General features: G+C 56.9%; 1 protein-coding gene across 1 annotated transcript in view; it reads left to right on the top strand.

Moving 5' to 3' along the window:
* Positions 1–20,972, top strand: part of INPP5A (inositol polyphosphate-5-phosphatase A) — a 242,946-nt gene that overhangs the window by 163,971 nt on the left and 58,003 nt on the right. The window contains exons 6-8 of the mRNA XM_017944467.2: positions 16–119; positions 9,794–9,846; positions 12,521–12,640. Coding sequence (XP_017799956.1) covers positions 16–119; positions 9,794–9,846; positions 12,521–12,640 — 277 coding nt within the window. The remainder of the gene's footprint in view (positions 1–15; positions 120–9,793; positions 9,847–12,520; positions 12,641–20,972) is intronic.

The raw sequence follows: 20,972 nt of genomic DNA, 5'->3' as shown, positions 1-20,972 counted from the left end.
TCTGGTCTCTTCCAGCTAAGAAGTATAGAAAGGTCGCGGGCAAAGAGATCTACTCGGATACATTGGAGAGCACACCCATGCTGGAGAAGGAGAAGTTTCCGCAGGACTACTTCCCCGAGGTGCGTAGTGAGGCTTTCTTACCAACGGGTTTGCTTCCCAGAGTGAGCCCGTCAGAAGCGACACTGAACACGGAATTTTCGCATTGCACTGTTGCTGGTCGCAGCTGCCTGTTGTTACCTCTGATAATCCGTCTTCCTGGGAGTCCAGCCTCCTGTGGTTGGTCTGGGCTGTCACATGTAAGGGCAGTGAGAATCTAAGGCATTAGCACCACAGCAATCAGTAAATTCCTGAATCCTCATATCCACGAAAAAGAAGCTTCGCCAAAAGATGTAGGAAAATTATTCAGCTCCCCTGGCGTGCACCTGGGGTCCCCTGCACGCCCAGCTGGGAGAAGGTGGGCTGGCTGGTGGTAACCAAGACAGTGGCTGACGGTCGCGTGTGCCCATGGTGTGAATGTGGGGCAGGGGCACGGTCCCGTGTCCGATACGGCCTTGGTGGTTGCACCAGGCTGCAAGCAGCAGGGTCCCAGCAGTTATGCATGCGTCACACGGAGAGTTTAGAATCAAAATGTGTGGAAGGCATCTGTCATCTCACTGCCAGACGGTGTTGATAAGAAATTGGTGTTTCCTTCTGGCCGCCATGCTCTTTTGCTGAGCTGTGTGTGTGCAGCTGTTGCTCTGTGCACGTGATCTTTGGGTAAACCTCACACGCGGCATTGTCGGTGTCTGCCTCGCTGTGTAGTTAACCTGTCGAGGCAGCGTTTGCTGCTTTGCCCTTCCTAATCTGCTAAATCACAGTGGGGTGCAGGCACCGTGGCCAGAAGCAGCCTGGGCACTGAGGCAGGTTTGGGGGCATCCAGGTACCGTGGCCAGAAGCGGCCCGGGCACTGAGGCGGGTTTGGGGGCGTCCAGGCTGTGATATAGGAGCTCTCGTCCGGACCTGTCTGCGCGGCCAGCCCCAAGAAGGATTGCTCCGCAGTCCTGTCTCCACGAGAGTCGTGCAGGCTGAGGCTGCTACGGAGCTGACTTCCAGCAAGGCCACAACTTTATTAACTTGCTTTATGGCCCACACCTTGAGTGAGGGACTGTGGCCGCCCCGTGAAGGATGGGGCGCTCCTGTCACCCTGTGGCTCGGCCTCCTCATCCATCTTCCCTAGGCCAAGGACACCGTGTCAGTGGGCCAGCCTCCCGTCCTCGGTCCTGCTTCCGGCACCGCCCGCTTGCCTCCCTCTGCTCCGGGTGTCCTGCGGTTGGAAAAGGACACACAAGGAAGCTCCGTGGTCTTCTCCATGCACAGTCGCATCCCTGGGTCATGATAGCCTCCCTGAAGGGGCTGCCTGTGGTGCAGGCCCATTGGAAGGGCAGGGTGGCAGCTGTGGTTCCCCTGGAGAGCCTGTGAGCTGAACTCTGGCCTCTCTTGAACTCAGCCAAGGCTCTCATCTCAGAGTGACCGGAGACAGACTCAGGGCCCTTTGTGGGAAGCATAGGTGCTGGGGGGGCCTGGGCTGGGCGGGGCCATGTGCTGCTACTTGATGGCATGAGGAGAGCAGCTGTGGGCGACCGGGCTGGTCCAGGCAGGGGCTGTTGACCCAGCACCTTGTCTCGGGACACATGTGACTGCATTGCTTTCCAGGGGCCGTGGCTGGACTAGGTGCTGCTGGGCTGTCCCCTCCTCACCAGGTGTCCACTTATTCACTGGGTCCTGTCCACCCTGGATGGGGTAGGAGAGCCCACAGGGAGCCCCATAGTCCCTAGGGGTGAGGGCCGAGGTATGTCGTGAGGGGCCAGGGGCCACAGGGTCTGCCAGGGTGGGAAGCTCAGGGGCAGCGGGCCGTCAGTAAGGAACAGATAGTCTAGGGTCCTCCCAGGCAGCCACACAGGCTCTGACCCTTCCGTACCTCAGCCCCGCCCCGAAGCAGCGGAACCTCCTTCTTGCACCCACACCTCAGGCTTCTCTCCTGGACCCAGCAAGCGGGGAGTGAGGCCGGGGCCCAGGCTGAAGTTGGGCAAGGTCTGGGGGCCTCTGCTATGACTTTGCCACCCTTTGGAGGGTGGGTGCCCCGGCAGGGGTCTGAGTGTGGCCCCTGGCCTTGGTCCCTGACGCCAGTACTCTGAGTCCTCTGTGATGCTAGGGGCCTGCTGGCGTAGGTCTCTGGAGGGCGTAGCATGGGGGGCTGCCCCTCCCCCAGGAAGAGCAGCCTCAGCCCCGGTTTGTATAGAAACTCCAACCCCCAGCCTGGGTCCAGCCCCTTCCCGCCTGCCGTGGACCTGGCTCCAGGGACTGCAGTGTTGTGTCCACAGGCAGAGGAGAAGGCAGATTCTGGGAGGCAGACGATTCCTGGGAGGAACAGGCGCCGAGCCTGTGTGTGTGGACCCGTCTCTCCCCTGGGAGAGCAGCGTGTTGCTGTCCGTGGCCTGGTGGTCAGCTGCTCAGCAGATCTTCGTGGCTGCTGGTGCCTGGGACGGGGGGCCAGCCCCTGCCCTGGGCCAAGGCCTCCCTGTGGGGCAGGGCCAGGCCTGCCACGTCATTGTCTTAGAAATCCTCCCGGGACCCGTGTGTTTGATGGTCTGCAAAGGTTTTCCGACGTTTCCTCTTCCCTGGTAAATTAACAAAAGGAAACTTATTTTAAAAACTATAAGCTTCTAATGTTCTGTCCGTAGTGTGGGTTTTTAACCCCACAGAGCCTGTGTGGCGCCCCGTGTCCCTGCTGGAGGGAGGAAGGAGGAGGGAAGGGTCTGGGGAGCCATGGGGGTCCCAGCCTGGCAGCCCGACCCGGCCCGCCCCTCCCTCTGTGCCTCTGCGCCCGACCTCTTGCTGTGTGTGAACACATTTTGGAGGAAGGAACTAGTTTCAGACTGATTTCTCTTTCTTTTATTACCGTCACTTAAGGGTAATCTAAATGTAATTACCTCGATGGGGGTATAATGCAGTCTCGGGTAATTACGGCCGCCGCAGAAACTAACAAAACTTTCTCTGCTGATTTATGGATGCTTTTGGCTTGGTATGAATTTCAGATGATGCCTCTGGGAGCCACACTCCAGATAATGTGAGGCCATTTTTAAAAAGCAGATTTGTGTAGTCGATCAGGGCGAGTCATTTTTTTCCTTTTGCCCGTAGTGAGAAATTGGTTGTTACCATAGATCACAGGGCCGGCGGCAAGCTCTTATGAAAGATGAATTAATTCCACTAATGCTCTGAGCGGGCCTTTGGCGTGAGGGCTGTGTGGCGATAACCTCCCTGCAGCCGCTCTTTTCTCGGTGGCGATTTATGCCGTCTTTTAGTGGATGAAACCGGCTGGAGCCGCTATCCATCTGCCGGCTGAAGGAACCCTATTAATGGGCCTGAGAGAGACTTCATGTCGTCAGGTGAAGGATGTGCCCCACCCCCACGTGATGTGGTGTCATTTCTGAGGTGAAAACCTCTCTGGGAGTAGAGGAGCCCACATGAGCCAGGGGGCGGCCACCTCAGGAGAGCGGAGCCACAGCCGTCCCATCTGCAGGCTCCTGAGGGCTCCCGGAGCGAGGGCTTTGAAGGTGGCCGGTGATCCCGCATACAGCCTGAGATGGAGGAGACCCCCAGCCCTGGCCATACACCCTCTGCTTCCATTTGCCGTGGCCTGAGCAACAAGTATGTACATCCAGAAGCTTCTGGGGTCTTCCTGAGTCCTGAGCATGTGAGCGGTGGCTGAGGCCCCAGGATGCCTGTCTCTGCCTCCCAGCACTTCCTGGCCCTGCTCCGGAGGACGGTGTGGGGTGTGGGGTGTGTCCACCTCGGGCTGGGGTGCTCAGGTGCGCCCGTTGGGGTGTGGCCTCTGGGAGGGGCCCCTGAACCTGCTGATGACTCTGGGGACCTCCTTCCTCTTGGGCCACCCCACCCCAGCCCTGGCTGCATGCTCGGGGCTTGGCCAGCAAGGGGAGTGAGGCATCAGGAAGTGGGGAGTTCAATGCAGGAATTGGGGCAGTGGTTCCAGTTCTGGTTCTTTCTCCAAAGAGCTGGCGGGTTCAGGCCCATTTTCTCGCTGGGGAAATGAGGGCAGTGCCTGTCCTGAGTGCCGGCGGGGCCACTAAAGGGTGCATGGGACGCCCTCTGTGAGGACTCTCCCCGCACCGCACATCCCACCCTAAACCCAAGGATGTGACCGCACCTGTAGCCACGGGCCATGGAAGTGTCAGGACACTGTGGGCTGTGGCTTCGTGTGTTCCTACTGTAAAATCCTTGGAAACCTAGTCTTAGCACAATCGTAGCTGCTCTGAGGAGCTTACCTCAAAAGGAACTTATTTTCTACAAATACTTTAGCAAATAGTCGGTTATGATAATATACTGTTAAATTTTCTGAGATTCATTTGCAATTTATTTTAAAATCTTAAATTAGAATCCTAAAGTTACAGTTATTACCAATTTATATTATTCAAAAATAACATTGTTTTTTGTTTTATTTGTTCAGTCTATGGATAATTAATGTTGAAAAAAATTCTCCATTACTGTGGAAAATTTAAAAATCTAAAAAAACCAAGAGGTACACACATGCACATAGATTCAAGACACACAAACACACACCTTAATTAACACAAATAATTGAAAACTCAGGAGAATAATAATTAATTTTGGTTCAAAAATTTACAAATGCCTTCCATTTTTAATGGAAGTAAAACTGTTGACGGTTATAGCAAATTCTAGGTAAAAACCTGGTGTGCTCAGTTTGGGGTTTCTGCTGTACCTGTCAGAATTCAGAGGCGTGCGTGCAGGGAGGTGCTGTGTCCCTGTGTCCCGGGTCCTACTGCCTGTCTGGAAGCAGGAAGGCAGTGCCTGGGCACAGGTCTGCCACACGTGGGAAGTGCCTGCCCCTGCATGCCACGGAGCACCTTTGCTATCTCGTTCCACAATGTACTCTGGGTCTCTGGCTCCAGCACTCTGCGGCTCTGGCTCCAACCAGCGGGACCGAGACCCAGCCTCATGGGCTGTCCCAGCGGGGGATGTGGACAGCGCCTGTGCCCAGGAAGTGGGCTGTGGGATGCTTGGGGTGGGCTGGGGCTCACGTTTACACAGGGGTGACTGTGGGCTTGGGGAGTGGCAGGGGCACTAGCGTGAGTCTGGACATGGGAGCTGGCAGAGGGCATCTGCCAGTGCTGGTTAGGAGCAGCCTCCAGGTTCCCTGCCCCAGTGCTGGTTAGGAGCGGCCTCCAGGCTCCCTGCTGAGCCCACACACCGGGGTTGGGACTCCCCTCCCTCCCGTTGGGTGCCCCCCACCCTTCGGACTCACCATTTCTCCCAGAAGAGCTGGCCCTGATTGTCTCACAAGGCCAGCTTCCCCTGCAGTCACCCCTGTGACTTGGTGCAGGCAGACACCTGTCCCGGTCACTTGGTGATTGCATCGACGAGGACAGATCCGGGTTCTTGTGGTCGTTGTCCGCTGGCGAGGACATGGCTCTGGGCTCTTGCACTTGTCAGCCGTGCCTCCTGCACAACCCTGTGCCCGCGGTGTCCGTCTTCCCGTTCATGTTGACCACAGGTTTCTCACCTGCCAGCCGGAGGCCCCTGATGGAGTCGGTTTCTGGGGAACTGGCCCTCGACCGCCTGGCATCACGTCGCTTCAGCCCCTGCCACCACCCAGGCTTCATCCCCAGTACCGCCACTTATCATTATCGCATTATTTACTTTATTACTTTACCGCACTTTATTGAAGCGACAAGCATTATTGCGGGATGAGCGACGGATGCATCCTTCCATTTATCCTTTACACACTACTCTCACCCACACACACGCCAAGCCATACACACGCCACACACACGCACAGCTTCCCCCCTCCACACACACACACACAGCTTCACCCCACACACGAAGCTTCACCCGCATGGGTTCTGAAGGCTCGGCCTGACCTCTGCAGCATCCGGTTCCCGAAGCATGTCAGGCCACCCAGTCCCCCGCAGACAGGAGGTGTCGAGGCACAGAAGATGAGCCGCTGGTGCTCTAGGGGAGTGGTTGTGTATAGAGACGCCTTGGCCTGCAGGGACAGTGCCTTTTCTCCTGGAAAGATGCCTGCCTCCCACTGTGACTATTAGAGGGGCCTCACCTATTTTACTGTAGATTTGTCACCAGTCATACGTCCAGCCTTCTCCCATGGCAGCCCCCATGGGATGAGAGCCCAGCCTTGGGCCCAATGACTGTGGCGTAAATCTGCCAAGGGACCATAGGTGCAGTTCTTAACCTCTGAGCCTCAGTTTCCCTTTCTGGTTGGCCTGAGGGTTGGGTGTGTGCCTGTGTGTCGGGTGCCAGCCCACAGCAACTACTGGTGCACAGAGCCACACCCTCGCAGCTGCCCGGCAACATGGGCTCTGTCCTCCCGTCCTTGTGCCTGAGGCCTCACAGCTGGGACTTGAACCCGGCAGCCCGCAGTCCTGTCTTACCCACTGCCTTGAGGCCCTGGATGCTGCTGGTGTGGATCATGTGCGTGGCTGGGCTGTAGGGGGTGGGTGGTGGCTGTTCCAGGTGGGTGGTCTCTCCGGAAAGCACAGGCTGGATTGGGATGTGTGGAAGATGGAGGAAGGGCGTCTAGACAGGTGACAGGCAGCTTGTCTGGAGTGCGGGCTGAGTGAAGGGGAGACAGTCCAAGCATCAGGGGGTGTCCCAGTCAGCTGCACTGTCGGCAGGAGCATAGAGCCCGCTGTGGGGCATCAGCAGCACCACCTTCTCCCCACAGCTCAGCTTCTCACTGATGTGTTTCCATCGCAGACAGTTACCTACGGGAAATGAACACAGAGGCTCCCCAGGGCACATGGCCTCCCTGAGAGAGGAGGCAGACACGTTTGGAATCAGAGACAAGCGTCTGGTGCAGCATGCAGGGAGCCCGTCACCCCGCCACCCCACCATAGAGCTCCGTGGGTCGTCTGGGCATGGCGCCGCGCAGCAGCCAGACCAGTAGCCTGGGGATGCCTTGGCCAGCCTCCAGGAGCTTTGGAGCAGCCCCTGTTGTTTGGCAAGCAGGGCGGCCTGAGCACGGCAGGGGATGTGGGCTCAGTACCAGGGCCAGCTCGTGGTGTGAGGACAGATCCTCCTCAACAAGTAGAGCCACAGCCTGGCTCCAAGTGCGTGGCCAGGCCGGGAGGAGTGTACAGGAAGTCTCTGTACCTTCTGCTCAATTCTTCTGGAAGCCTAAAGCTGCTCTGAAAAATAAAGCCTATTACTTCTTTAAAAGTCTGCTTACCTGGGGCCTGGGGCTTTACAGGTGAGGGAAGAAGGACCAGCCCTGGAAGGAGGAAGCTCAGAGCCACCTGTGGACCCTGAGGGTGCATCTGTGGGTGCCTCAGTATCACTGGGGAGCAGAGACCCCAGACCTTTTATGATGCTGGGTGGGGCAGCCATGGAACTGCACAGGTGAGCGGGGGGGGCCTCTCACTCTTCAGGAGACTGCAAACCAAGAACATCTGTGAGACGAGCAGACACCAGAATACAGATTCACCCTAAATACAGTTGATTTCGTGGGAAAAGCTGACAGACTTTAAGTATGTTTAAATTGCTCAAAGTGATAAGTGAAAGATAGGGTTCATTAAAAATGTTATTCAATTAAAACAGAAATAAAGCAAGAAAAGGGAATATGAAGAAGTACCTGTAGAAACATTAAACATTCTGCATTAGAAATTACAGAACAGATTCTAGACTAGATGTGGTCAAAGAGAGAATCAGAGAATTAGACAATGTCATCAAGGAGTTCATCTAAACATAGCCAAGACAGACAAAGATTTGTGTGTGTTTGGTTGTTTGTATGTTTTTTATTTTTATAGGAAAGAGCAGTTAAAAGACATAAAGACTATTAAGAGGCTCAGATACACCCAAAGTAAATTCCAGAAAGAAGCAATGGGGAGCAGTGGTGGAAGTGATAAGGGGAAAATTTTAGAAATTTAATTCCCCACCACAATTTGGACACAGAGCAGGATATATAAAAATAAATCCGTACCTGCATGGCATTCAAGCTTCAGAATATTGATGACAAAGAGAAAAACTTTAAAACAGCCAGAGAGAGGAAAACGTACATTCAGAGGATTCACAGTTTGTGTGCTGGGGTGCCGCTTACAACAGTGGTGGATCCAGAGCGCAGGGGAAGAACGCAGTGTGTGGGAAGGGTTGGCTGGCTTCAGCATCACCCCCATCAGCGTGTGGGGCTTGGAATTTCCCTTCTTGAGCATGGGTGGGAGCACTTAGGGAGGGGGAAGGGAGTGCTTGAGGTGGGGGCAGGCAAAGAAGGGCCTCACACCTGGGAATCCACAGCCCTAGAGCCCTGCCCAGGAGGGAGCTGGGGGGGATGCTGTGCTGGAGGGAGACGGGGAGAAGGAGACGGGGCTGCAGGGGCCACTGTGCCACCAGGTGCCACCAAGGCCAGGTGAGATGAAGGGCGAGTGTCTGTAGGAGTTTGCCTGTGGAGGCTGTGGTGACCTTGCAGAGAGCATTTGGGCAGCTGTTGTCCGGCACGTACGCATACTGGGGGAGCCAAGGGGTTCGGTGGCCCGTGGGGAGGTGGGGTCAAAGGGAGAGCCTCTGACCTCTGCACTCCCTGTGTTAGATAGAGGGAGTGCGCCATGCCGGACCCTTCCTTCACGGGTGTTTCCTCCGCAGTTAACTCCAGATTCCCATCTGCTTTCATCTCCTCGGCAGACCTCAGGGCGTGATGGAGGAGACAGGGTCTTCCCTGACCTGTTTTCCTTCTCCACCAGCCCGTGAGCACCAAGAACACCAGCCCCTGTCCACCGTCTGCCCCTGATGGTGCCAGGCCTGTGGCTGCTGCTGGGAACGGAATGGGTGGTGCCCTGCCCTGGTGGCTGCCATTCCCCCGCCACTGCCTGAAGCGCTTTGCTTTTTGGACCTTGGACTCGACTCTGTCAGCCTCCTCCCAGTGCCTTCTGTGATTTTCAAGGGTTTCCCAAGAGGCCTAGGCTGTGAAGCTACCTGTTCTGCATGGCTGTTTAAATTAAAATTAATGCAGATGAAGTGGAATCTAAAATTCAGTTCTTGAGTCACACACTTCGCATGCTCAGTGGCCCTGGTGGCTGGCCACTGCTGTACTGGGTGGCCCAGCAGAGGAACCTGCTGTGGTGGGAGGTGAGAGGACAGGAGGGCCTCCATGCCATCTCGTGGGGAGCCCTGCCACCTCTTAAAGAACCCCCCTCTTTGGACTTTCATGCCGGTGACGGTTTCACCTTGAATTTGAGGAGTGGGCAGAGCGTCAGGCTGGACGATGGGAGGCGTCGGTGGGTGGGAGGTATCAGTGGGTGATGGGGATCAATGAGAGGCCACACACAGTCTTAGGGTGGGCAGCTTACCCACTGTCCAGGACGCCTGGCTGGGTGCAGCTACTCACGTCTTCCCTGTGGTCCAGCCGAGGGCGGCCCTGTGTGCCTCGAGCTCCCTGCTCAGCCAGCATCTGTGGTGACAGTGGTTTCCCTGCATCTGCTCTCACACCGGGGCACGGGGCTTACAAGCAGCAGGCTGGCACGTTTCTTCGTATCTTCCCCCCGCCCACCCCAGGCTGAGCATCACCAGCCCCTGCAGGCGTCTCTGTGCAAAGCCCCACTTGAGGACGGGTGCACAGCTCAGTTTTCTGTAGCGAGGCACCATCAGTGCTGAAAGAACACTGCTGTTTTTCGGTTGGAAAGCGTCTCCTGTGTCCCTTAGGTGTGTGGGACCCACGTGTTGCTCTTGCCTGCTTACTCCAGCTCATTCGTGTGACGTGTTTATTTTTCAGTGCAAATGGTCAAGAAAAGGCTTCATCCGGACAAGGTGGTGCATTGCAGACTGGTACGTGGTGTCTCTCTCTGCTTTGTCAATTTCCATAACATTTCTTACACTTTTATTAATCTTGCACAAGTGGCGTGTTCCCTCACACCTCATTGGAGGCTCTACTGATTTTGTGTGAGGACCCCCAGCTGCCTGACCCCCACCTGCCACTCTGACCTTTTTTGTTCACAGCGATGCGTTTGGAGCATTGTCACTGTTCCCTGTAAGTCAAACATCTGGGTGCCCAGTGCCCGTGGAGACACAGTGACGGCCCCGGTCCCTCCCCGCAGCTGGAGAGTTCTGCTGGCCAGAGCCCGCTGCACAGGGAAGTCAGCAGGGAGGCCCCCTAGTACCGGCACCCCGTGGCTGCCCAGTGAGATGGTGTAAGAGCCGCCTGGCAGCCTGGTCTACCAGCAGGCCGAGCACAGACGTAGCGGAGCCTGTGTCTCATCCACGTATCCTCCGGCCTGGCCTTTCTGTGGTGAAGACGTTCTCGATGGCGCCGCCCCACCTTTTCTGCATGATAAGAAACAGAAACCTGTTACCTGCTTTCCTAAGGTGGCTTCCAGGTGGCTCCCCAGCCTGTCCCTCCAGCCATCACATCTCATTTGAATACTGTTTTTATTTTCCTCTCATGGATTTTCCAAAACTTCACTGCCTGATTATCTGCTGCTGTGTAACAGATCGCCCTAAACTTAGCAGCTTTAAAAAACACGTACGAGGCCGGGCGCGGTGGCTCACGCCTGTAATCCCAGCACTTTGGGAGGCCAAGATGGGTGGATCACAAGGTCAGGAGATCGAGACCATCCTGGCTAACCCGGGGAAACCCCATCTCTACTAAAAATACAAAAATTAGCCGGGCGCGGTGGCGGGCGCCTGTAGTCCCAGCTACACGGGAGGCTGAGGCAGGAGAATGGCGGGAACCCGGGAGGCGGAGCTTGCAGTGAGTGGAGATTGCGCCACTGCACTCCAGCCTGGGCGACAGAGCAAGACTCCATCTCAAAAAAAACAAAACAAAACAAAAAAACAAAAAAAGGCCGGGCGCGGTGGCTCAAGCCTGTAATCCCAGCACTTTGGGAGGCCGAGACGGGCGGATCACGAGGTCAGGAGATCGAGACCATCCTGGCTAATGTGGTGAAACCCCGTTTCTACTAAAAAATACAAAAAAAAAACTAGCCGGGCGAGGTGGCGGGCGCCTGTAGTCCCAGCTACTCGGGAGGCTGAGGCAGGAGAATGGCATAAACCCGGGAGGCGGAGCTTGCAGTGAGCTGAGATCCGGCCACTGCACTCCAGTCTGGGCAACAGAGTGAGACTCCGTCTCAAAAAAAAAAAAAACAACAACAACAACAAAAAAACACGTACGAGGTCATGGCTGTGAGCGTCTCAGGACCCAGGAGTGGCTTTTCTGGGGCTCTGGCCCTGGTCACCCTGGGGCTTCCAGGGGACCCATCTCCAAGCCCACTGGGGCTGTGGGTTTCTGCCCCTCCCCTCGAGCCTCTCCCTGGGGCTGCTCAGGGCAGGACATCCCCAGGAGGAGTCCAGAGAGTGAGGGGGATGGAGGGAGGCAGGGGGAGGCTGGGGAGAAGGGAGGGGGAGGGGGAGGAGGAGAGAAGGGGAGAGGGAGGGGGAAAAGAAGGAGGTGGGGGAAGAGTGAGAGAGAAGGGTAAGAGAGGAGAGTGGGGAGGGGGAGGGGAGGAGAGGAGGAGGGAGGAAGGACGGGAGAGAAAGAGGAAGAGGAGGGAGGAGAGGAGGAGGGAGAAAGGAGGGGAGAGAAAGAGGAAGAAGAGGGAGGGGGAGGACAGAGGTTGCTGAGAAGGAGCCGTGGTCCTGTGCCTACCCCAGACAGTGCGGGCTGCCAGGCCGCCCTTTGCTTTTGGTCACAGGGAACAGTCTTGGCATGGTGTGGGGGCACACGGGGCACGTTCACCAGGCAGCGTCACTGGGGTCACTGTGGCAGCTGGACCACAGGCTGGAGGAGGGCAAGGCCGCCTGCACACGCTCATTCCTGGCGCCTCCTGGTAGGGAGACAGGGCTGGGTCTTGGAGCCTGTGGAGGACATGTGGGCAGTGAGGGCTTTGTGGGACAGTGTCCAGACCGTGCCGAGCCCTGCACTGACCTTCCCTGGTGAGGGGACACGTCCTTGCCAGCTGAAGGTGCTGAGGGTCCCCTGCAGTGTGACAGAGGCCCAGGCCTTGATCAGGCCCTGCCAAGTCCGCGTGCCTGGAGGCCAGTAGCCGGCCGACGGGGCTTCCCAAGGGTCTTCCCTTTGGGAGTGAAATGAGGCACTCTTCTCGCCTGTCCCTGTGCCCTCCACCCTGCCTTACGGGGTCCCCGATGGGTGCAGCCGGCAGCCCTGGGCAGCTGAGGCTGAGGCTGAGGGGTGGCCCTTCCTCTTAGCTTAGCCATCAGGGAGAGTTTCCAGAGTCACCTGTAGTTTTTCTCTTTCAAGAAAAATAGCTCACTTTTTAGTTGCCCAGAGTAACTGCATTTGTAAAGATGTATTCAGACTTCGCTGGAGGTTTCCTGTCCACTGGCCTTGTCGGCAGACAGGTGGGTGGACAGGTGCCCGGCCTCGGGTGGCTCCGCACGGCGGGGGCCGGTGCAGGTCTCACCCTCCCGGGGCTCCTTGGGAGAATGAGGTGTGACCCGGAGGCTCCGGCCCTTAGTGACGTGTCCTTTTCTCTTTTGGTTGTAGTGCCTTTGACTTGGTGAATATCCATCTTTTCCATGATGCTTCCAATCTGGTCGCCTGGGAAACAAGCCCTTCCGTGTACTCGGGAATCCGGCACAAGGCACTGGGCTACGTGCTGGACAGGTAGGTGTGGGCCAGCAGGTAGGTGTGCTAGGCAGGTGGGTGTGGGTGGACAGATGGGTGGGGTGGGCAGGTTGGTGTGGATGGAGAGGTAGGTGTGGGTGGGCAGGCAGGTGTGAGTGGAGAGGTAGGTATGGGTGGGCAGGTAGGTGTGCTGGGCAGGCAGGTGTGCTGGGCAGGTATAGGTATGGGTGGAGAGGTAATTGTGGGTGGACAGGTGGGTGGGTGGGTGGGCAGGTCGGTGTGTCCACCCACCCCTGTTGGCCACTGGGAAAGGCTGTGCCTGCTCTGGGAGACACACTCTGCTCTGTGCTTGCTGATTTGCTGATGGCCCTTACTGGAGTTGCCCCATGGAGGTGGCAGAGCCCCCAAGCCCTGTCCACAGGCTGGAGCTGCACCCTCACCATGGACTTGAATGGGGATGGCTTCACTTTCTCTCTGAGTTTTTTGTGGGGAAGATGAGAAAACAGTGCCATGGGGTGCTGTGGTGGGAGGTGAATAGGACACTGAAGAGTCAGTGGGAGCGTGGGGGCCACCTCCACCTGTGCCTGGGCCCCTGCCCCCCAGTGCTCCAGGCCGCTCCACCAGTGATGCTGTGGAGATGACGGCTGTCACTGGGAAGCAGGGGACCCCCCCCATTGGTGGGATGTGTCTGATCTTGGGACCCGTGTCCCTCCCCATCTACAGCTGGGCCTTTTGCTGAAGCTCAGGCCCCACAGCCAGGCGGCCTGGGTTTATTCTCTGCCCGTTCCAGTTAGGCCCCATATGGAAACCTTTCCCGCCAGCACCCCCATGGTTGACAAGACAGTGCTCCATCAGCTTGGGCTTGCATCAGTGACGAACACAGGCCTGAGACCATACTGTGTTCATCACCCCAGGGTGGTCCCTGATTTCCACCTGAACCCCATTCTGCTCCCCAGAGGGCCCCTGACCTGAACCCCTGCCCGGCCCCCGTGCGTGCAGAATGCCGAGTGGCACTCCCGAGTAAGCTGCGAGGGCCTGGAGCTGCCCTGCACCTCGCTGGCCTTCCAGCAGCTGGCCTCCTCAGACCCCGACCTTCTGTTCCTGGGGCCAGCCCCTCCCACCCACACCTGCCTCACCCTGGGCTTGTGCCGAGCAGAAGGACTGAGTCATTCCCAGGCCACCACCATTCCTGGGGCACTCACAACTGCCTGGGGCTGCACAGGCAGAGGCAGGAATTAGGGGGGCACTGAGGTCTGAACCCAGAGAGGGAGGAGGCTGGGCAGGGCCTAGTACTCTCTGAGCCTTTGGGAGGCTTCCTGGGGAAGACAGTGGGAGGAGCAGTCCATGTGGAGGGGGACATGGTCCTGAGTCATGTGTGGTATGTGGCCAGCGCCATCAGATTCTCAAGAGCAGGAGTGGGAGAGTCCTGTGAGAGGCATCCCCTGGGGACTGTGTGGAGTACATTTCTACCCAAGCAAGCCCCGTGTCCTGAAGGGTCCCTAAGGCAGGTGGGGTCATGAAGGAGAACAGCAGCCAGCAGGTCCCTGCCTCCTAATAGCGCCAAGGATAGTGTTCAGTTAGCATGTGTGTGCCTGTGCTTGCATGCATGCACCCACACACGCATACACCTGCACACATGCACCCACATACACCTGCACTCACATGCACCCACATACACCCGCACTCACATGCACCCACACACACATACACCCACACTCACATGCAGGCACGCATATGCCGCTCTGAAGCACCCACATGCATACACCTGCATACACCCACACTCATATGCACTGAGTGTACTACACCTGTACATGCACAATTATCCATGTCGCATGATTTTGTCTGCATACATGTACACACATGTGAGTGTATGAGCATTTGTGGGGGTTGTGTGGGGGTGGGTGTGCATCTATCTACACGATGTATGCGCTACGTGTGTCACATGTGTGCATGGTGCTGGTGGCATGTGTGGGTGCATGAGTGCATATATATGTGTGTGCACACGTGTGGGTGTGTGTGGGTGCATGTGTGGTGTGGGTATGTGTGTGGGTACATGTCTATTTGGGTGTGTGCATGCTTACCGGGGTATTAATGGGGTTGCGGCGCGTACGCACATGGGCACATGTGAGTGCACTTGTGTGGGTACATGTGAGTACGGGTGTATGCGGTGTGGGTGTATGCGTATTATTGGATGCATGTGAGTCGCCCGAGTGTAGCTATCTTGGTGTGGGTACATGTGTGGTGTAAAGATGTGTGTGGAATTTTATGTCTACAGGTGTGTGCAGCTTACAGGGAGTGTGGTGGTTGTATTATTATTGTGCATCACGTGGGGCACATGTGAGTGCACTTGTGTGGGTGCATGTGAGGTATAGGTCTTGGTGAGTCATCACATGTGTGGATGCATGTGAGTATGGGTGTATGTGAGTGTGGGTGTATGTGGGTGTGGGTGCATGTGAGTGTGGGTGTATGCAGGTGTATCATGCATTGTGGAGGTGCTTGTGAGTCTTGAGGGTATATAAATTATTGGCCGGTGCATGTGAGTGTGGGTGTATGTGGGTGCATGTGAAGTCACGGGTGTATGTGGGGTACATGTGATGCACAGGTGTATGTGGGTACATGTAATGCAGGTGTATCGCGTGTAATGGAGTCACGAGTGTGGGTGCATAGATGTATAGATTGCCTGTTTATTATTGGGTGGCTAATGCATGTCTTGCCAGTATTGGCTGTGTGTGTGGAGTGCGTGTGTAGGTTACATGTAGCTCGCATTATTTGGATGTGTGGAGGGGTGTACTGATGCATGTGCATGTGTAGAGAACTTATGTGTAGGTGCATATGTGTACACTTGTGTGGGGGTACATGTGTGGATGTGTATGCGTGTGTGGGTGTGCATGTGCCTCAGAGTGTGCATGTGTGGGTGTGTGCATGCATGGGTGTGGGCGTGTAGGTGTGTGTGGGTGCATGCGGATCTGTGTGGATGCCTGTGTGCTAGGGTGTATGCGTGTGTGTGTGCATGTGGGTGTGTGTGTGCATGTGGGTGTGTGTAAAGGTGTGTATATGTGGGGAGAGCATGTGCACCTGGGTGTGGATATGTGTGCAGGTACGTGTGGGTATGTGTGCATGCAGGTTGTGGGTGTGTGGAGTGCATGTGTGTGTGTGCAGGTGTGGGTGTGTGTGCATCTGTGGGTGTGTGCACATTGTGTGCGGGTGTGGGTGTGCACACGTGTGTGCACAGGTGTAGGTGCGTGTGCACGTAAGTGTGTACCTGTCATAGCTCAGCACTGTGCATCCTGAGGAAGGGGTGGAAGGCTGGATTCTCCAGTGGGTGCTGCTCCAGGGGAAGCTGGAGCTGGTGGGACCCCTCCTGAGCGCTGGCTCCATCTGCTGCTGTGGTGAGTGTGGCCTGCGTGGCTCCTTGCCTGCTGCCTTCACGATCCTCCCAGGTTCCCCACAGGGCTCTGCACAAGGAGTCTGGGGTGGGCCCCCATCCCTGTGCTGCTATTAGCAGGTATATGGCCTTGGTTCTTCTCTGCATCTGGCCCCTGCTGAGGGCCCTGAGTCGTGGCCCCTTATCCCCTCTGACCGCCCCTGACCTCCGTCTCCAGAGTGATGGAGCCCTGGTTTCCTGCCACTAGCCTGGTCGAAGAAGAGGGGTGGCAAATGCGGGGCCTGGGTGCTGCTGTGCTCGTGGCCACGTTCTGAGGCCGGCCCTCAGCCCTGTGCACGGCCACGCCCTCTGCAGGGGACCTGTCCGGCCTCCCAGGTATCTCTGGAGCTGGCACTGATACCGAGGCAGGGACAGGTCTGAGCCCGGGGACTGTGCTCTCGACCGCCCACTGTGGGGAAGCAGCACAGGTTGGGGGTGGGGGCCTGGGGCTTTGTCAGCCACAAAGTGACTGATGACCGCCTGTGCCCTGGGCGCCTCCCTGGACAGCATATCAGTCGCCCAGGGAGAAGGGCCTCACCCACAGGAGCGGCGCGGTTCTTCCTGCCTGATCAGCCCTCAGCTTCCAGGCCCCAAGCGTCTCGGGGACCTCCCACGGAGCCCCGGAGCGGGGAGGGCCCTGCCGTGTCTGCTGTTGGGTCTTGGTGACAGCGGTTAGGTTGTCAGCATGGCATGGCATTAAAATGTGTCATCGCCCCTTGCTGCCATGGCTCCGCGGCCTCAAGAAAGCAGCCTTTGGGCTTTTGGGCCACTTTTCTGCGTCTCTGCATTCCCATGAATGGCTCCTGCGGCGCGCTCAGCCAGCCGCAGATCCGGACCTCCGCGGCGTGGGGCGGGCCGCGCAGCACAAAGGGAGGCTCTGTCGGAGTCGGGAACAATGGGCCGCCCTTTCACCGCTGCTGCTAACCTCTTGGCAGCCACCAGCAGACCGCATTCTGCTGTGCGGATCGGGCAGGACAATGCCGCGCGGCCTCTGAATGGACGCTGCCACCAGCGGGGCCCCATTCAGGGCGTTGGGAACCGGGCGCACATTGTCTGCCCCGCAGGGAGACAGCGAGGAGGCTCCTGCAGCCTCTTCCTGGTTTAATCTCCCAGTGCGGCTTCCCAGGTCCGTGTCCCTATCAGCTGCAGGGCCGGCAGCGCCAGGCCCAGGAGGGAGGGCGGTTCCCAGCCCTGGAGGAGGGTGCCGGCGGGGTTAAAACCCAGAGGCACCAGTAGGACCTTCACACCATTCCTCTAAACCTAAAATCATTCCAGAGTAGGAAGATGATTGTAAAACAACTGAGAGACAAACTCCGAGTTCAGGTCTTCAGAAGCGGCCCCAGGGCAAGTGCTGCGGGGTGCCTGCCACCACCACACCAGTCATAGGGCTGCCGGTCAGGGCTCTGCGGGACTTCTTATCACAGATGCGAACCTTTACTTTTTTGTGTGTAATTTTTGAAATTGTTGCTGTCAACCTCTTGTTATGAGAAGTTTAAAAAGAAGACAAATCCCTAATGAGTGAAGAGTACCAGGCTCTGGGCAGGTGTTGGCGGCATCTGTGCCAGTCTGGGGTCCTGGACCCTGGGCGAGGCCAGGCCGTGCACACCCTTGTGTGGCTCTGGGAGGCACCGAGCACTCAGCCCATGTTGGGGGCAGCCCCGGTCCCTCTCCTGGACACAGAGGTCAGCCCTTGGGGGGCATCTGGGGGCGGAGCCAGAGGTGCACGCCAGCCTTCCTAGGCACCATCCACTGACGCGTCCTGAAACCTTCCTGAGCTTTCAGCTGGGAAGGAGATTTTCCCATAAGTGACAGGACTCTTTGTCTCCCCTCTGAAATGTGTCCTGGCCTAGTTCAACAGAAACATTTTACATTACAACTGTGAAATCTCGGCATAAAGCACCCCTTTGTCCCCCCATTATTTTCTCACAAATACAGTCCATTGTCATGGCACTGAAGTTAATTTGATCAACATTGGGACATTTAACTTTTATGTCCAGTCTAAAGAGTTGTTTCATGCTCATTTTGGGCATTCAAAGGAAATGATTGCCAGAAAAATAATGTTCTTCTGAACAATTCCAAGCAATTAGTTTCCCAGGGAGAGGCGATGTGATGCCCGCGCCCCCAGCCCCGCTTTGTGGCTTTATGGAGGGCCATCAGTTAGCTGTCAGCCGCTCAAAGAGCCCCCAACCTAAATGTTTCTCTTTAGACGTTCCCAGAACTTGCCTTGCTGTGCAGCCAGTAAAGAAAAGCTGCTGCGTCTCCAGGCAAAGGCAAACTCGGCACTAAAGATCTGGGTCACCCCGAGTGCTCCTGGCCACAGGGCTGGCTCTCGCGCTCCTTACACTCCCACTGGCCTCGGAGAACAGCTCACAGGCTCTTGCTGGTCGTGGGCTCGTCCTGATCAGGCTCCCTTAGATTTGGAGACCTCAGGGTGGCCGAGGTCATGGGTCTGCTGAGCCCACCAGGCACCCTGTGGTGTCCCTCCGCATGCCTGCCCAGGACTCCTGGCAGCACAAACTTGTGCCCTCTGCCTTTCCGCTGCTGTGAAGCCCGCTGCCTCTGTCCCACGTTAGCCTCTCCAGGGTGTGGTCGGTCCAGCTGCTGCCCAGCAGGAGGGGCTCCTTACGCCTGTGCTTCAGTTGATCCGTGGGCTGCGATCTTTATTTTGTTGAACACAGAGTCAAGCGCCAAGAAAGGCGGTGCCGCTATGCAGGGGCAGCACCTGCACCCAGCCACGCACCCTGCACGTTCTCCGCATGTTTCCTTTCCTTAAGAAACAAACCATGTGGACCCGCAGGTGCCCCGTCCTCCGTCCTGAACCCCACCCTGGCCCCCAGCATCAGCCTGAATTCAGCACCCATCACTCCTTTGCAGCTTTCTGGCCTCTTGTGACACAGGCACGGATGTTTCGGTACTTTTATTATGTGCCAGCATGGAGGTGAGCGTCAACATTGCCGTGACATGTGTGTGTGGTTTATGTCTTTACACATGTCAGTACCTATGACCAACGTGTTCAGCATCATGTGAACGGAGTCTGCCGGACGTCTCCGCGACCTCCAGCCATGGTGCTCGGTCACGGGACTCGCTGCCGGCTGTCTGGAGAGCGTTTGGGTGGTTCCCGGCCGTTCGGTGGCAGACAGGACGATGCCTGTGCTGGGCCATGGGGGCCGTGTGTCTCCACTCCTGCTGGTCCTTTCCACACCCTGAACCCCAGCATCACCACTGGCATCTCAGCCCTTGGTGGTGTGTTTTCTGCTAACTGGGGAGGAGTGGGGGGTCCTGGAGGTTGAGGCACTTCTGTGCCGCACGTTTTTGTGGTTTATGGCGATGTCCGAGCAGAGTTCGAGAGGGTGGGTCTCAGAGTGAGAAAAAGAAAAGTAAAACGGCGATGCTCTGTGTGGAGAGTGTGAGAGCGGTGGCTGCCGAGGGAAAGCCCTGCACAGCCCTCCTGCCACCCTGCACGGGGCTCCCCGCACAACCCCGCCCAAGAGCACTTGGTGTGGGGATGGACCATCGAAGGGAGTGTGGGCTTTAAAAGGTGCCAGACACTGAGGAGGCACATGCCGCTGGGGCCCAGGATGCCCCCAGCCCTGAGACTGAGGCCCAGGGCCCGTCCTAGCCCCGCCCGCTGCGACACAACTGTGTGGCAGGGCTTCACAGCCCACCTTCGTTCTCAGTCTGAGATCCGAGTTCCGGTGACGGCCTGTAGACAGCGGCCTTCTCACTGCGTCCTCACGTGGGGGCAGGAGGGAGGGAGGGAGAGCTGCTGGTGTCTTCCTCTTTTACAAGGACACCCTTCCTCTTACATCAGGGCCCCGCCTCCCACCCCACCCCGTGACCTCAGGTGCTGGCCGCTAAAGGGTTGGGGCTCTGAGGCTGGGACTTGGTGGGGAAGTCGGGGGGCCTTTGGGTGCAGCTCTGGGGATCAGTAGGTTGGTCAAGGAGCTTCCCCAAGGGCAGTGGTTGCTGCGACTCCACCCAGTGAGCAGCCAGGCCGCCTCAGGCACTCTGGGGGCTCTGCTAGCCCTGAGGCTGACCCTGCTGCTTCAGCACGTCCGGCCATCTGCCCGGGTTCTGCCTGGGGACGCCTTAGCCGGCTGTCTTGCAGGTTCTGTGGTACCTGGGTTCTGCCTGGGCGTGCCATAGGCAGCCGTCTTGCTGGGTTCTGTGGTGCTGGGATGTTCACCCTGAGGGCTTGAGGCTTCAGGGGGGCAGAGCTCATGGTGGGTGGAGTAAAAAGTGAAGTCAGGAAAAATAGTCCAGCAGTTTCTAGGAAGGTAAAAATAAACAGGCTGGTGTGTTTATTTTGGGGGGATGAGTTTGTTTAAAGTGGCTTAAATACATCTGCGGTGAACCATGCAATGAGATGTTTATGATTAAGAGAAACTTTTAAGCGATTCAGTAACTAAAATATTCTCAGTAGTTTTAGTAATTTTATATTGTTGATGTTTTTGCTTGTGTAAAGTTGTTTGATCGGAGAACGTGGTCTCTACCATAGCAGAGAAACAAACCAACTTTAATAGATTCCCAATTGTACACACCCTAGGCCTTTAAAAGTACAGCGCCAAAGGTTTCAGCTACCTTTGCTTTCAGTGGTTAGAAAAAAAAAAAAAAGGAAAGAAAGAAAAAAACCAACTCCTAGCACGTTAGGTGTCCTGGAGGAGAGAGGATGAGTGTCTCGTGGCCAGTTTGCTTCCCACACTGCACTAGCTCCACGGAAAAAAAACTTGCCCAGTGCGAGGCTGATAGTTTTTAGGGCCCCAGTGGGCCGCCGATGGCGCTGTCCCGCCGCCTCCCTGTCACTGTGGGGTCTCCCAGTGTTCCAGGCCCCAGCAGCCTCGCGCCAGGTTCCCACTGCTGTGTTAGGGAAGCGCCCGCTGTTGGAAATGTGTTTCGGAACGTTCAGCCCGGGACTCTCCCAAAGTCTTTACTCTGCGGTGTCGTGAG

The sequence above is a fragment of the Papio anubis genome, chromosome 11, assembly GCF_008728515.1.
Source record: "Papio anubis isolate 15944 chromosome 11, Panubis1.0, whole genome shotgun sequence".
NCBI classification, from domain to species: domain Eukaryota; kingdom Metazoa; phylum Chordata; class Mammalia; order Primates; family Cercopithecidae; genus Papio; species Papio anubis.
The sequence above is the reverse complement of the archived record's forward strand: the minus strand, read 5'-3'. Positions and strand labels throughout refer to the sequence as shown.